The 12,936-nt window shown below is 40.1% G+C and overlaps 1 protein-coding gene across 1 annotated transcript; it reads left to right on the top strand.

Moving 5' to 3' along the window:
* Nucleotides 1-740: 740 nt before the first annotated feature.
* Nucleotides 741-8,727, top strand: LOC141442569 (uncharacterized). The gene is made up of 5 exons (XM_074107585.1): nt 741-874; nt 2,733-2,827; nt 3,125-4,333; nt 4,619-4,736; nt 8,612-8,727. The coding sequence occupies exons 2-5, from the start codon at nt 2,741-2,743 to the stop codon at nt 8,629-8,631; spliced, it is 1,434 nt and encodes a 477-aa protein (XP_073963686.1). The 5' UTR covers nt 741-874; nt 2,733-2,740; the 3' UTR covers nt 8,632-8,727.
* Nucleotides 8,728-12,936: the final 4,209 nt, after the last annotated feature.

Genomic DNA, 12,936 nt, shown 5'->3' on the forward strand with positions numbered 1-12,936 from the left:
GGTGTAGCGGTATAGCACGCGTACGGATTACCGAGGACCTGGGTTCGTTCCCAGTGATGGTCTTATTTTTCTGGTTTTTCTGTGCATCTATATTTCAGTTTGTATTTTCGACCTACACATAGCTAAATATATACTTAAATACATACAAACATCCAAGATTCAAGTTACAGTGTAGGTATTCATTGTAGATTTGATTTCGATCGAATCCGCAACCGTTGGCTTCGTAGTCAGGGTCACTAACAACTTAGTCAATCGCAGTGACCAAGCACTTAGAATTAAGTAAAACCACTAATGAATCAGTGCCCTTAGTGTAAGTTTTCGGTTACAAAATACGTCTCGATCGCGTTCGCGTTAAAATCTCAATTTATATGGATACCACTACCATTAGATAACATTATTATAAATGTGGCTATACCCTACCAGGGTGCATAATATTGTAAGACTTATTAGAATAAGGCCTTATGTATTTTATGTTTTTTGCCAAATAAATAAATACTAAATACCATGAGTTTACAGTGACCGTACTCGATAGCGACGGCGTAAATTATTTGTATGGAGAACTGTACAGCGCCTCTACAAATAATTTACGCCGTCGCTATCTAGTACGGTCACTGTAAACTCATGGTTAGAATTGGTCAGGAACATAGTGAGTCGGTCGACACCCAAGCCCCATCCACCAGTAGGGCTAGTGGTAAAGGACTATCATTTTCTGTGATTTTTGCGGGTATGACGAATAACGAGTGGCAACCCTGTCCGGGTAGCGGGGTGGGATTAGTGCGTCAGACGCCGAGTGAGAGAGAGGTTGCGCGAGCAAAGATCGCCACTGGAAAGAAGCTACACGCAGTTTTGTTTGTATTTTTATTGGTTTCTAATGGTACGTATTATTTCGTGTAGTATTTTCACTTTCGGATTTGAAATAGGAAACTTTCAAAACACATATCGCATTTTTTTACATTTAGAAGGTAGGTAGGTAATTTATGGGAGGATAGATTTTTCACTTGAAAACAGTACAGTATTTCATGAACATTTTTAAACATTATCAGACTCTTTTAGATATATTTTAAAGAACAAATTGTAAACAATACAAAGAAACTGGTCGTCCGACCAAGCCAACATCACTCTTGTGCTATAGGTTTACAGTTCAAATTGCAATGAAGCGCGCGCTGCACGTGTTCTTAAAATAAACATGGCTGAACGACATCGCGGCGTTCAGGGTTGCCAACGCTGAAGCTTGTCTATAGATTTAGGGGGAATCGGGGAAGTTTCTAATGCTAATAAATAAATATTCTCAAGATTTTTATGAATTGCGTTAATTAACGTTATTAGAGATCATAAATTTACATACAACTATCCTAAACTTCAAATACATAAAAAAACTGATTGTTAAATTCATAGATTGTTTTTTTCGATTGTAAAAATGCTTTTTTAAATTGTTTTATCTATTGTTTTCATCGTTATACATATTGTTATCATATTAACCAAGCTTAAAAAATATGAGCTTATGTAATTAATATATCATGGCGTCATAGGACAACTGACACCAATTGGCCTAGTCACAAACTAAGCAAAGCTTGTCTATGTAAGTACAGCCAAGGGCGTAAAGGACCCCCGGAGTCCGCATTTATGCTGAGGCGGGACCTTTTTCACACAAAATTTAATATTTATGTTTACTTGATTTTTTGTATTTTATATTTTATACTTTTGTTGTTTTTGTGGTAATAATTGTATTGTGTGTGGAATAAACTTTTTCATTTCATTTAAAAAACATGTACAGTCCACGTCATAAATAAGTGATCACTTTTGTACCTTGTCACTTTAATTATGTAACGACTGAAAGGGACAAGGTACGAAAGTGATCACTTATTTATGACGTTTATTGTACGTTATTAAGACGTCAAAAATATCTTTACACCTTTTTGCCACTAACCATAAGATTGATGTATTTTTTTCTACTGTGAGCGGGAGGCAAACGAGCAAGCGGATCATCTGATGGGAAATGATCACACACCGCCCATGAGCACCAACTACTCAATTGAAATACACATATTTGACGCTATGGCTGTATAGATTTATGCCCTAGACATGTTATAAAGGTTGTTATCTCGTATTAGGTACTTTTATTACTTACCTCGTTAGGCATATCTATAAACGGTAATACGTATATCTATATTTAAACAGGTCAATTAAATTTTTAGTGCAGCTTGTTTGCATGGTGAGTCTCCCGACCCCCGAGTTACTTATTAAAAGTAGGATAATATGGGTCGACATGGCTTCATGGCTCGTCTCCTAAGCGTGCTAATAGAGAGAGACAGAGAGACATTTATTTACACATATTCGATCGATACACAGAAAAAACGCGTTAGTAAACAAACACGTTATAATTTATCACTGATCGTGTCAACTGATATCTTGTGAGTTGCGGGACACAATCCATACTAATATTATAAATGTGAAAGTGTGTGTGTTTGTATGTTTGTCCGACTTTCACGTCGAAACGGAGCGATGGATAGACGTGATTTTTGCTATAGAGATAGTTTATGGGTCAGAGAGTGACATAAGATACTTTTTATCCCGGAAAAATGCACAGTTCCCGAGGGAACAGAGCGCGATAACCGAATTCCATGCGGACGAAGCCGCGGGCAAAAACTAGTAATACCATACACCTAAAAGTTGATTGAGCCACATTCATTAAACAACCTTTTACAGAATATGAGTGTAAAGTTTTGCTCCAGGTCCAATAATGTCGCCACAAATACGAACATGGACCAAGGAGAAGATGGAGGAAGCCGTGTACGTGGTCCTGTCCGGCGTTTTGACCGTCGACCAGGTCAAAGTCAAATATCTTCATTCATTTTCGGCGGCTAGGAAAAACCTCTTGACAAAAATCCGGGAACAAACTCAACGGGGTTTTTTTAAGCAGATTTGCAATGTTATTTAATGATTAGTGATATCTATAAAGCGGAAGTATTTAACCCAACTACAGTTTTAACACATGCACACGCACAGTAAGGGATCCATCGCCAATGCGGATCAGAAATCAGAATTACTTAGTTCTAAATAATTAGTCTTCTTGACAATAGATTTGAATGTTGTATATGGTTGTATCTTTCTTTTGTATCGGTAGGTCGCCGCACGGTACACAATCCCGCAAAGCACCCTCATGGACTATGTCGCTAAAAAACATGGACCTAGATTTCAAACCATGGGAAAAACCTGGCTCTTTCTTTCGAAAGAAGTAGAGGGGAAATTGGCCGACAATCTCAGATACATGGAAAAGCATGGTTTCAAATCCAATATAAAAGAGAAATTGGAACTAATAGGTGATTACGTAAAGACTTGTGAGATCCCTTCTCAATTTAAAGGAGGATCCCCTGGAGAAAGTTGGTTCACATTGTTCGCTAACCGCAACGGTTTGACGAAGCCGCAACCAGAGAAGGAATTTGCAGTTTTCAAGGAATATTTTAATGTTCTTAAAGACATTATAGAGGATAATGATTTAAAAGACTCTGGCAAAATCTGGTTCATTGACGAAACCGGTTATACAATTACAGGAGAAAAAATATATAGGTCTGATGATAAAGAGCGAAATACTACAGTTTTGACGGCATGTAACGCTGAAGGACAAAAGGCACCTGTCTTTATTGTTTTTAAGGACGATATCAGACCACGTGATCTAATTTCTAACGATGAAGCTTGCTATGCTGTTGCTGAGAACGGTTGGCTGACTAGAAACGAATTCAGGGACTATTTCATTAAAACGTTTCTAAGACATCTCCGCAAACCGCCGCCTATCCTAATAGCTTTTAATGGGCATTCGTCCCATATAGATATCCAGTTAATGGAAGAATCACGAAGAGCCAACATTATCTTCATAAAAATACCGAAACTGCTAAAAGTATTCTCCATATTTGATAGTTTGAAACGCAAATGGGAAACCGATCTACTTAACTTGAAAAGCTGTGATAGTGAACAGTTCTGTGATATGATTATTACTGATTTCAAAAATTATGCTACTGATGTTATTAAAGATGGTTTTCGGAAAGCAGGTATTTGTCCGTTTGACGATAGTGTTACTGAGGTAAAATACGGCGCGGATATTGCTAAAAAATGGAAAGAGTATGAGTTAAGTTTGAAAGGTGAAGCGGCCAACAAAGATTTTGCACTTAATTCTATAACAGTGAACGAGTTTGATGAGCTGTTTGTTAAAGAAGAGATAGAAGAAGCAGAGATCCAGCCGGAGCATGAAAATAGCTCTTTGGCAGATGAAATTATAAGTCAACCTCATTCTGCGCACTCTCCATATTCTTTCAAATATTTAGGAGACTTTGTACATGTGAGTATGACTAAAGAATATTGAGATTTCAATATAATATATAATGAAAATATGTGCCCAGCTCCAGACACGCAGCTATATGTACACTAAATTTCATCAAAATAACAACACACACACAGAAGCTTTTGCATTTATAATATTAGTACAACTAATTTTAAGAACATTTTGTATGCCTTGTATAATAACATGTACAAAAAAGACGTGATTTATCCTGATTCATAAATATGAGTGAGTCTCTAGAAAATTAGTATAATAAGTTGGATTTATGACCCTACTTGTTCCTAGACCTCAATGTCTGTCTTGGAAGCCAGCACGCAGACAGCAGCGACCCTCAAGCGGCCAGCTCACGACCCTGAAGGCTTGGAGCAGCCAAGGGTCTCGAAGGACTGGTCACGAGCTCGCAGTAAGTACATCTTTTCTCGAAGAGGAAATCTTGGAAAAACAATACAAAACAATGTGGCAACACTTTTGTTACCTGTTTCAACTGCCTCGATTTTTTAGGTCGTATTTTTTTATAAATGTCATAAACACTAGGATAAGACAAAGTCGGGGAAACTCGGACGCATGGCAACCCCACTCGAATACAGAGTAAATAAAAAGTGAAACAACTCCGTGAACAGCAAATTATCTACAACTACGCCTTGCAACGCACACATGTAGCAAGACTACGTGCCGCCTTACGAGGCACTAAAACATTAAATTCTACGGCCAATAGGCTGTAGTGTGATGAAACTTTCGATTGTTTTTAGACCTCCTGTATTTCTGCGATAGCATGGAGACGGAGACTGTTACAGAACCTTCTGCCATGTCGACATAAATATGCCCACGAATATCAAATGACATATACACTCGAATAAATGACCCGGGAACGATTCACCAAGGGGTTTCATATTTATTAGAATTATAAGTTATCAAGATGAAAAAAAAAAAATTATAATATCCAGATGCATGCAAGAAGGTTAGAGATCTAGTAAGTATAGGAATATACATGTGACAGGAGAACCCGCTCTTCTAGAATAAAATGTAACCAACATGACAGGAACCATAACTTAATTTAGCTTGAAGCCGTGGTGGCCGAGTGGCTTGAACTATGGCCTCTCAAGCCATAGCAGAGGATCGTGGGTTCAAACCCCGGCTCGCACCTCTCACTTTTTCGAAACGCTTCGCTTTACGGTGAAGGAAAACATCGTGAGGAAACCTGCACAAACCTGCGAAGCAATTCAATGGTGTGTGTGAAGTTCCCAATCCGCACTGGGCCCGCGTGGGAACTACTGCCCAAGCCCTCTCATTCTGAGGGGAGGCCTGTGCCCTGCAGTGGGACGTATATAGGCTGGGATGATGAATCGGTGCCTACCTCACTGGCTCACTGCAATGGTTCTTTATCTTTTTTGGCATAATATTTTTTGTCATAATCTCTAATGGCATAATTAAAGGTTACAATTTAATAACATCGGTGAAGGGCGTGTCAGACCACGCACATGTAAGGTTCCGACCGTACTAGTATGGGGCAAAATGTAGCACTAACAGTCTGTAAGCTAAGCGGTGGACGGACGGACGGATAGTGAAACTAGTGTTCAGTGTAGGACTATGGACTTTCAAAAATGCAGCAGTGAATTAGCGATGAAAATAACGTAAGTACTGTTTTTTTTTTTAAACCTTGAATTATATCCATTAACCGATTTATTTCCCAACAGAGATGTTTCAATGTCCATGATTAATGTATGTATTTAGATTTAGACTCTTTAATGTACTACTACAACACAAAACACAAATACAATTGTCAAATTTTAATACGTGCAAGTGCAAGCAAAGGCAAACATCCCTTTCAGGTAACTACCAGTCAAGCTTTGAGAGAAAGAGGGAATGATATAAGCGTGAGCGTGAGTGAGAGGAATATACTCATTAATTTTATAACAGAAGGAAAGAAGAAAAAAGTTTCCAATAACATTATTTTAACACAAGACAACAAATTATTAGGTACAAAAAAAAAACAACAAACTATGTGTCATTGCGGTGTGAATCGGACAGGCTACCTTAATGCTGAACCGTTAAAAAACCCTCAGCTTGATGTTTCAGAAGCACCGTCGGTAAAAGTCAGGGCCGTATAATGGATACGCACACATTACTAGCATAAAACTACAAAATAAATCAGAATGCTGAGGGAGGGGGGAATTTATGTGTGACTTTAAAAACGCAAAATAAATGTATCGCCAATATTTAACAAATTAATTTTTTCTTTAGAAATAAAAACTTCGGGCTTCTAATGTTTCATGACATATTTAATTTTTATCTGTTTGATTAGTATTATTTTTAAAATACTGTTATAAAAACTAAGATAAAACAAAGTCGGGGAAAGTCGGACACATGTCATGGCAACCCCACTCGAATACAGAGTAAATAAAAGAGTGAGACAAGTCCGTACAGCAAAGCATCTACAACTACGCCTTCCTACGCACACATGTAGCAAAACTACGCCCCGCCTCAGTCGGGGCACTGTGGCGCTTAGAGACGCACGTACATCTCCAAATCAAAGTTAAAAATGCCAAATTGTGTCGTCAAAGGATGCAAGAATCAGTCGTCAAGAAACAAAAAGGAGGATGGGGTGACGTTTCACACGTAAGTACGGAAAGCAACGTTGTAAACACAATTTTCATCACACGGGAGGGAGGGAGGCGGGGTGCTGGCGCTGCCAAGAGCGCAATCAGCGGTATCGGCAATTTTGGATAAAATATTAGTTTTTCTTTTACAAATATACAATTTTACTCGCAAATGTGATGAAAAACATCGTATGTCGCACGGGCGGTACTAGAATTACGAACATCGGCTCATTAAAGCCGCAGTCTTTGACTTCGGGCTTCTAATAGAATCTCGTTCGTAATTCCTCACTTACCGCCCTTAAGACACAATGTACTAAAGTAAAACGGATGTTAAATAAGTAATGAAACTATTAAGTAGGTTAGTATTTAATACAAAAAAACGTTTTTTAACAAAAAAAACCGAACGACATATGCCGTATATTGGCTCTAGCTGTCGCCCGTGACTCCGTCCGCGTAAAATTCGTTATATATATATCGCTATCCCGCGGGAACTGGGAACTATGCAATTTTTGGGATAAAGACTATCCTACCTATGTCTGTGATTCCCCGGGAATCAAACTATCTGTATAGTACCGAATTTGATCGTACGAACAATCCATACCTAGGAGTCATTCAAGTATTATTTAAGCACCGAAGGGGGGTGGGGGGTCTTTGCTTTGCTTGTTTCTGATGACATGGGGCCGGGGGGGTCTAGATGGTGCTTACGTCAGCAATATTTATTAATTACCTATTTCTTGTTTTTTTTTGCAAATTAAAGTAGGTTTAATCCAAGCAAATATGGCTTTTTTATCAAATAGCTGGCAAACTAGCATGCGGGTCACCTGATGGTAAGTGATCACCGCCACCCTAAACACCTACAGCATAATTTGGACTGCGGGTGCGTTGCCGGCCTAAAGGGGACGGGGATAGAGGAGGTGGGAAGGAGGGAGGGGAGTTGGGCCCCCCGGATCTCCCACTCACCGTATGAAACAGTAGCAAAACTACTACTTATGTATTTCAGGCCGGTATTCTGTGGGTGTAGTACCACACTCCCACAGAATAATACAATAAAAATTTGCATTATAATTTGTGATTTAAATAATCATTTATTTTATAATAGCGTTTCAAAATTAATATATCTTTAACTAATTTTATAAATTTTATGCCATTTGTTTCGTTCCTAATGAGGGCTATCGTTTTTTGTCTTTCTAGATGGCGCCACTGTGAGCGTTTTTAAGTGTGACTTTCAAAGTCTGTTATTACGGGCGTGAAAACAAAGCTTAGATTAAAATCATATTTAATACACCTTAAAACCGTACCATAAAAATATCGAGCAACCACAGTGTTGCGTAGTCCCGTTTTGTTCGGAAAAAAGGGAGGACAAAAGTTTCCGAAAGACAAAACTGTCTCAAAACACAGACATTCATTGCCCCTTGTCGCATAATTGCCATAATTAATTTCAGGTAATGCAAAATATTCACAAAATTATTCTAATTACAAATAAACCCGCGTAGCTCATCCAAAAACTATGAGATTTGACATATCGGAGACCTCACGCTACACTAGCGCCTCTAGCGGCGAATTCGTACGCGATAGCCCTCATCGAGTCAGGCAGTTTATTAAACATTTTTATGGTCACCACATATATGCTATTTGAGTGCTTTTGAGTTCTACGCAGGCAACAGCTATTATGTTTTTCCAGGTTCCCAAACCGTGATCTGAGCGTAACAGAGAAATGGATAGAGGTGATACGCGAGAGCCGCGAGGAGCCATCCTGGCACCCTAACTCCCGCAGCGTGGTCTGTTCAGAGCACTTCAGCAGCGAAGACTTGTACTACACCAGGAACGGGCTTCGGCGAGTGCTCAAGAAAGGATATCCGAAGAATTTGCCAGGTCAATGAACTAAAAGAATTTCCTTGCTCACCCGCGACCTTACGATAGCTAAGCTTATGCAAAATATGCGTGTTCATGCAGTTCCTCCACCTCCACACTGTAAGAACACACACAATCACACAAACCCATCTATCACCACCCACCACACTACAATCGTCAGTGAGTGTGGTGTGTGATAGATGGGTTTGTGTGATTGTGTGTGTTCTTACAGTGTGGAGGTGGAGGAACTGCATGAACACGCATATTTTGCATAAGCTTAGCTATCGTAAGTTCGCGGGTGAGCAAGGAAATTCTTTTAGTTCATTGATATGGACCTCCGCAAAGCAACGCCTGATTCAATAAATAATTTGCCAGGTGTAACGGAGTGTTCGGAAGCGGGCCAGCCTCCTAAATCCACTGTAATGTGGTCGGAAAGTAGAGGTAATTAAATTACTCGTACTCATGGTTAACAGTGTCGGGAGAAAATTAAGCAATGAGGGCTATCGCGTATGAATTCGCCGCTAGAGGCGCTAGTGTAGCGTGAGGCCGAAATGTCAAATCTCATAGTTTTTGGGTGAGCTCCGCGGGTTTATTCATAATTAAAATAATTTTGTGAATATTTTGCATTACCTGAAATTAATTATGGCAAATATGCGTTCCGGGGCAATGAATGCCTGTGTTTTGAGACAGTTTTGCCTTTCGGAAACCTTTGTCCTCCCTTTTTTCCGAACAAAACGGGGACTATGCAACACTGTGGCATGCTCGATATTTTTATGGTACGGTTTTAAGGTGTATTAAATATGATTTTAATCTAAACTTTGTTTTCACGCCCGTAATAACAGACTTTGAAAGCCATACTTAAAAACCTCACGCAACAGTGCGCCATCTAGTGTGACAAAAAACGATAGCCCTCATTGCTTAGGACACACGTCTTGGGGGGGCACCATAAACTGCACCAAAAAAAAAGTTTGCCAGCAGATAGAAGGTAAGGCTGTTTCAAAATCACTGACTTCCACAGGTGCCACCGACGCACGTGTGCGTTCAAAATGTACGAATAATTTTTATGACAGCGGCACTGGGCGAAGTTCCGAAAACGCATATGTGCGTCGCTGGCAGTGAATGCGTTAAATTGACTAGAGCGGTCACGTTCGCGAATGGTTCGGGATAACCCTGATTGCTTCACTACGTAATGATCTATTGCGTTGTAACAATTATGTTACTTTTTTGAAAGATCCATGCTGTACCACGCGCCATATAAATCTGCCTAAAAGTTCATTACTACTCAGTTTTGACGCAGTTTTGAGATACGTTTTTTATGCGACGTCTTTACGTTACTCCCGGATTGTGTTCGAATCGCTTAACGGTATAGTTCCTATTCAATGATTGGTATTATACCTTTATAGTTTTTGTGGTACTAGTCTTTACATACAATTTCTTTACGTTTTTTTTTAATGCCAGTGCGGAATAGTTCGGATACTCGTATGGTATGATTCATGTTGACAGGAAAAAACCGCGCGGAAAAATTCGCAGTGCGACAGAGCCTTATTCTATAACTTGGCGGAGTTTTTTTTTTCAAAACAAAACCTACCTATTTTTAATTTGAATAAACTTGACGATTTTTTACGAAAGTAGTTAACACATTGATAAACCGTGGAAAAAAGATAAAATCCATTAATATCTACAACAGGAACGCGTGTCTACAAAGTGATGTTTATGTGCGTGTACCTTATTTGCACGCTTTGCGCCGTTCGTTGCGCAGCTAATACAAAATGGCGGCCCCGCCCATCTGGCTGCAGAGCCATGTAATCATTCCCCCATCTTATTCAGTGACGGAGCGCCGCGCCGCGATTTATTTTTCAACATGGGATATTGTAGTGTTTCCAACTGCGGCAATTGTTCAGGAAAAGGCGACTGTACAACAAGAGGAATCACTTTTCATTGGTAAGTATCGTGAATTAGTTAAAAACTATGTTTTCAAACATATTTTGCTGACAGTTTTAAGTAATAAGGCGCCTGATCTCAATAAGAACGTGAGATCAGCGGAGCTACTACGAAATTCGAAATAAGTTCATATAGTACCGTCTCTCTCACTCGTGAAGCGCGATGAAGTTCGAGTTTTGAACCCTTGTATTATAGGCAGTACCGTTTCACATAGTTTAAAGTTTAGCTGGAAGAAGTTCTTTTAAGGGATAAGTTCTCCTACGCACATCATATTTTCTTGTTATCTGTTAATTTCATGCGTTTGTTTTGTGTACAATAAAGAGTCATTCAATACGATATTTCAAAAACTCCCAGTCTAAAATTGTGGTGATATTTTTCAGTTTTCCTAAAGACCCAGACATCAAAGACAAATGGATCATGGCAACTGGCAAGACCAACTGGTTCCCTACAAACAACAGCAGGCTGTGTTCCGTTCACTTCAGAGAAGACGATTTTTTGCCGACAGCAAAGAGGAAGATTCTATCGAAATCTGCTTGCCCCACAATCGCTGTGTGGACGTCCACTGAAAGAGTAAGTAAACTAACGAACTTAGAAAAAATTAACCCCCCCCCCCTGGCATTGTCATTTCAAAGTTCAATATCTTAAGGGCTGAATCAACTTTAATTAATAAATTAATAAATATCATGGGACACTTAAATACGAGTATGGATGGAATTTATTTAATTAAAATATAAAAATTACACTAAATAGTTCTTAAACCTAACTTAACCTAAGGCAGTTGTCTCACCGCCAGCGAGGAAACGATTGGCTATCCACTATTTTCTCGCTCAAGAAACGAACAAAAGATATAAGATCCTGTGTGAGTAAAAGAGACACATATATTAATAGTTGATCGCTGGCTTTCCGACTCTCAGTCTCTCCTCCTTCGGTCTCCGTCGGGAGTTAAAAAAGGGCCTCAGCATGTATGACTGACTGCAATGTCTGTCAATCTACCTCCCTGTCTTTCTGTGGCATCGTAGCTCTTAAACGGGTGAACCGATTTGAATGCGGTTTTTTTATTTGAAAGCAGGTTTTCTAGCAATGGTTCTTAGACGTATTTTATCAAAATCGGTTCAGCCGTTTTTGAGATATTGAACTTTGAAGTGACAATGTCGGGGGCTTTCCAACCTTGTTCGCGTTTCGACCACAGATGGGCGAGGAATGGGCATTCCTCGAAACACATCGTCGCACATCTCTGGTTGAATTGAAACACAACCATAGATTACTGTAAGGTGGTACTGTTGGAACCAAGTAAATCTCTCTTCGGCACTTGTCCCACCGCCGACGATGAGCGAGAAGCGAGTAGAGCGAGTAACTAGAAACGAGTGGGCGAGCAGCGAGAAGCGAGTGTAGTTTTGTCGCTCGGCTGTAAGCGAGTGTTCGCGTGCGACGGGCGATTACTCGCTCCACTCGACTCGCTCGTGCGGGGCGGCCGCCAAGCTGACATCGCTGAGCGAGTATCTATAGCTCAGCGAGTTTTATAGCTCTTGTCGCTGCGACAAAAGATGTAAGAGCGAGTTCTCGCCGACAGTGTGAACAGCCAGCGATCAACTATTAATATATGTGTTTTACTCACACAGGATCTTTTATCTTTTGTTCGTTTCTTGAGCGAGAAAATAGTCGATAGCCAATGTTTCCTCGCTGGCGGTGAGACAAGTGCCTTCATTTCTTTTTGTTGTATGTCGTCATCATCCCTTGGTCTCTTTCAGTCTACTGTTGACGCTCAGCCATCATCACCAGTCCTGCCCAAACCCCAGCGGCAGACGATCGTGACAGAGCAAAGAATGAAAATCAGGAGTCTGCAGTGCAGGAACCGGCGGTATCTCGAAAAGATCAAGCGCTTAGAAGAATTACTGAGGCTCTCAGAAGAAAGGTTTTTAAATGGTGATAAAGCTTTTATTTCGCTAACAAACACCGGTGTTTGGTTGCGGCTCCACTGAAGCGGAGACGAGCGGAGCGGAGAGATGTGTAGGGACTAGGGATCGGCCAACCCGCCACGTCTGATGATAATGAGGCGGAGACGAGATGTGGATTTAACTAATATGATTGGTCGATACCTACACGTCTCTCCGCTCCGCTCGTCTCCGCCTCAGTGGAGCCGTAGCCTGTGTAAATATAAGACTGTTTAGTTTTATCATTCTCTTATTTTAGAAGTTACAGGGGGGACACACATTT

Source organism: Choristoneura fumiferana, chromosome 26, assembly GCF_025370935.1.
Source record: "Choristoneura fumiferana chromosome 26, NRCan_CFum_1, whole genome shotgun sequence".
Lineage (NCBI taxonomy): Eukaryota > Metazoa > Arthropoda > Insecta > Lepidoptera > Tortricidae > Choristoneura > Choristoneura fumiferana.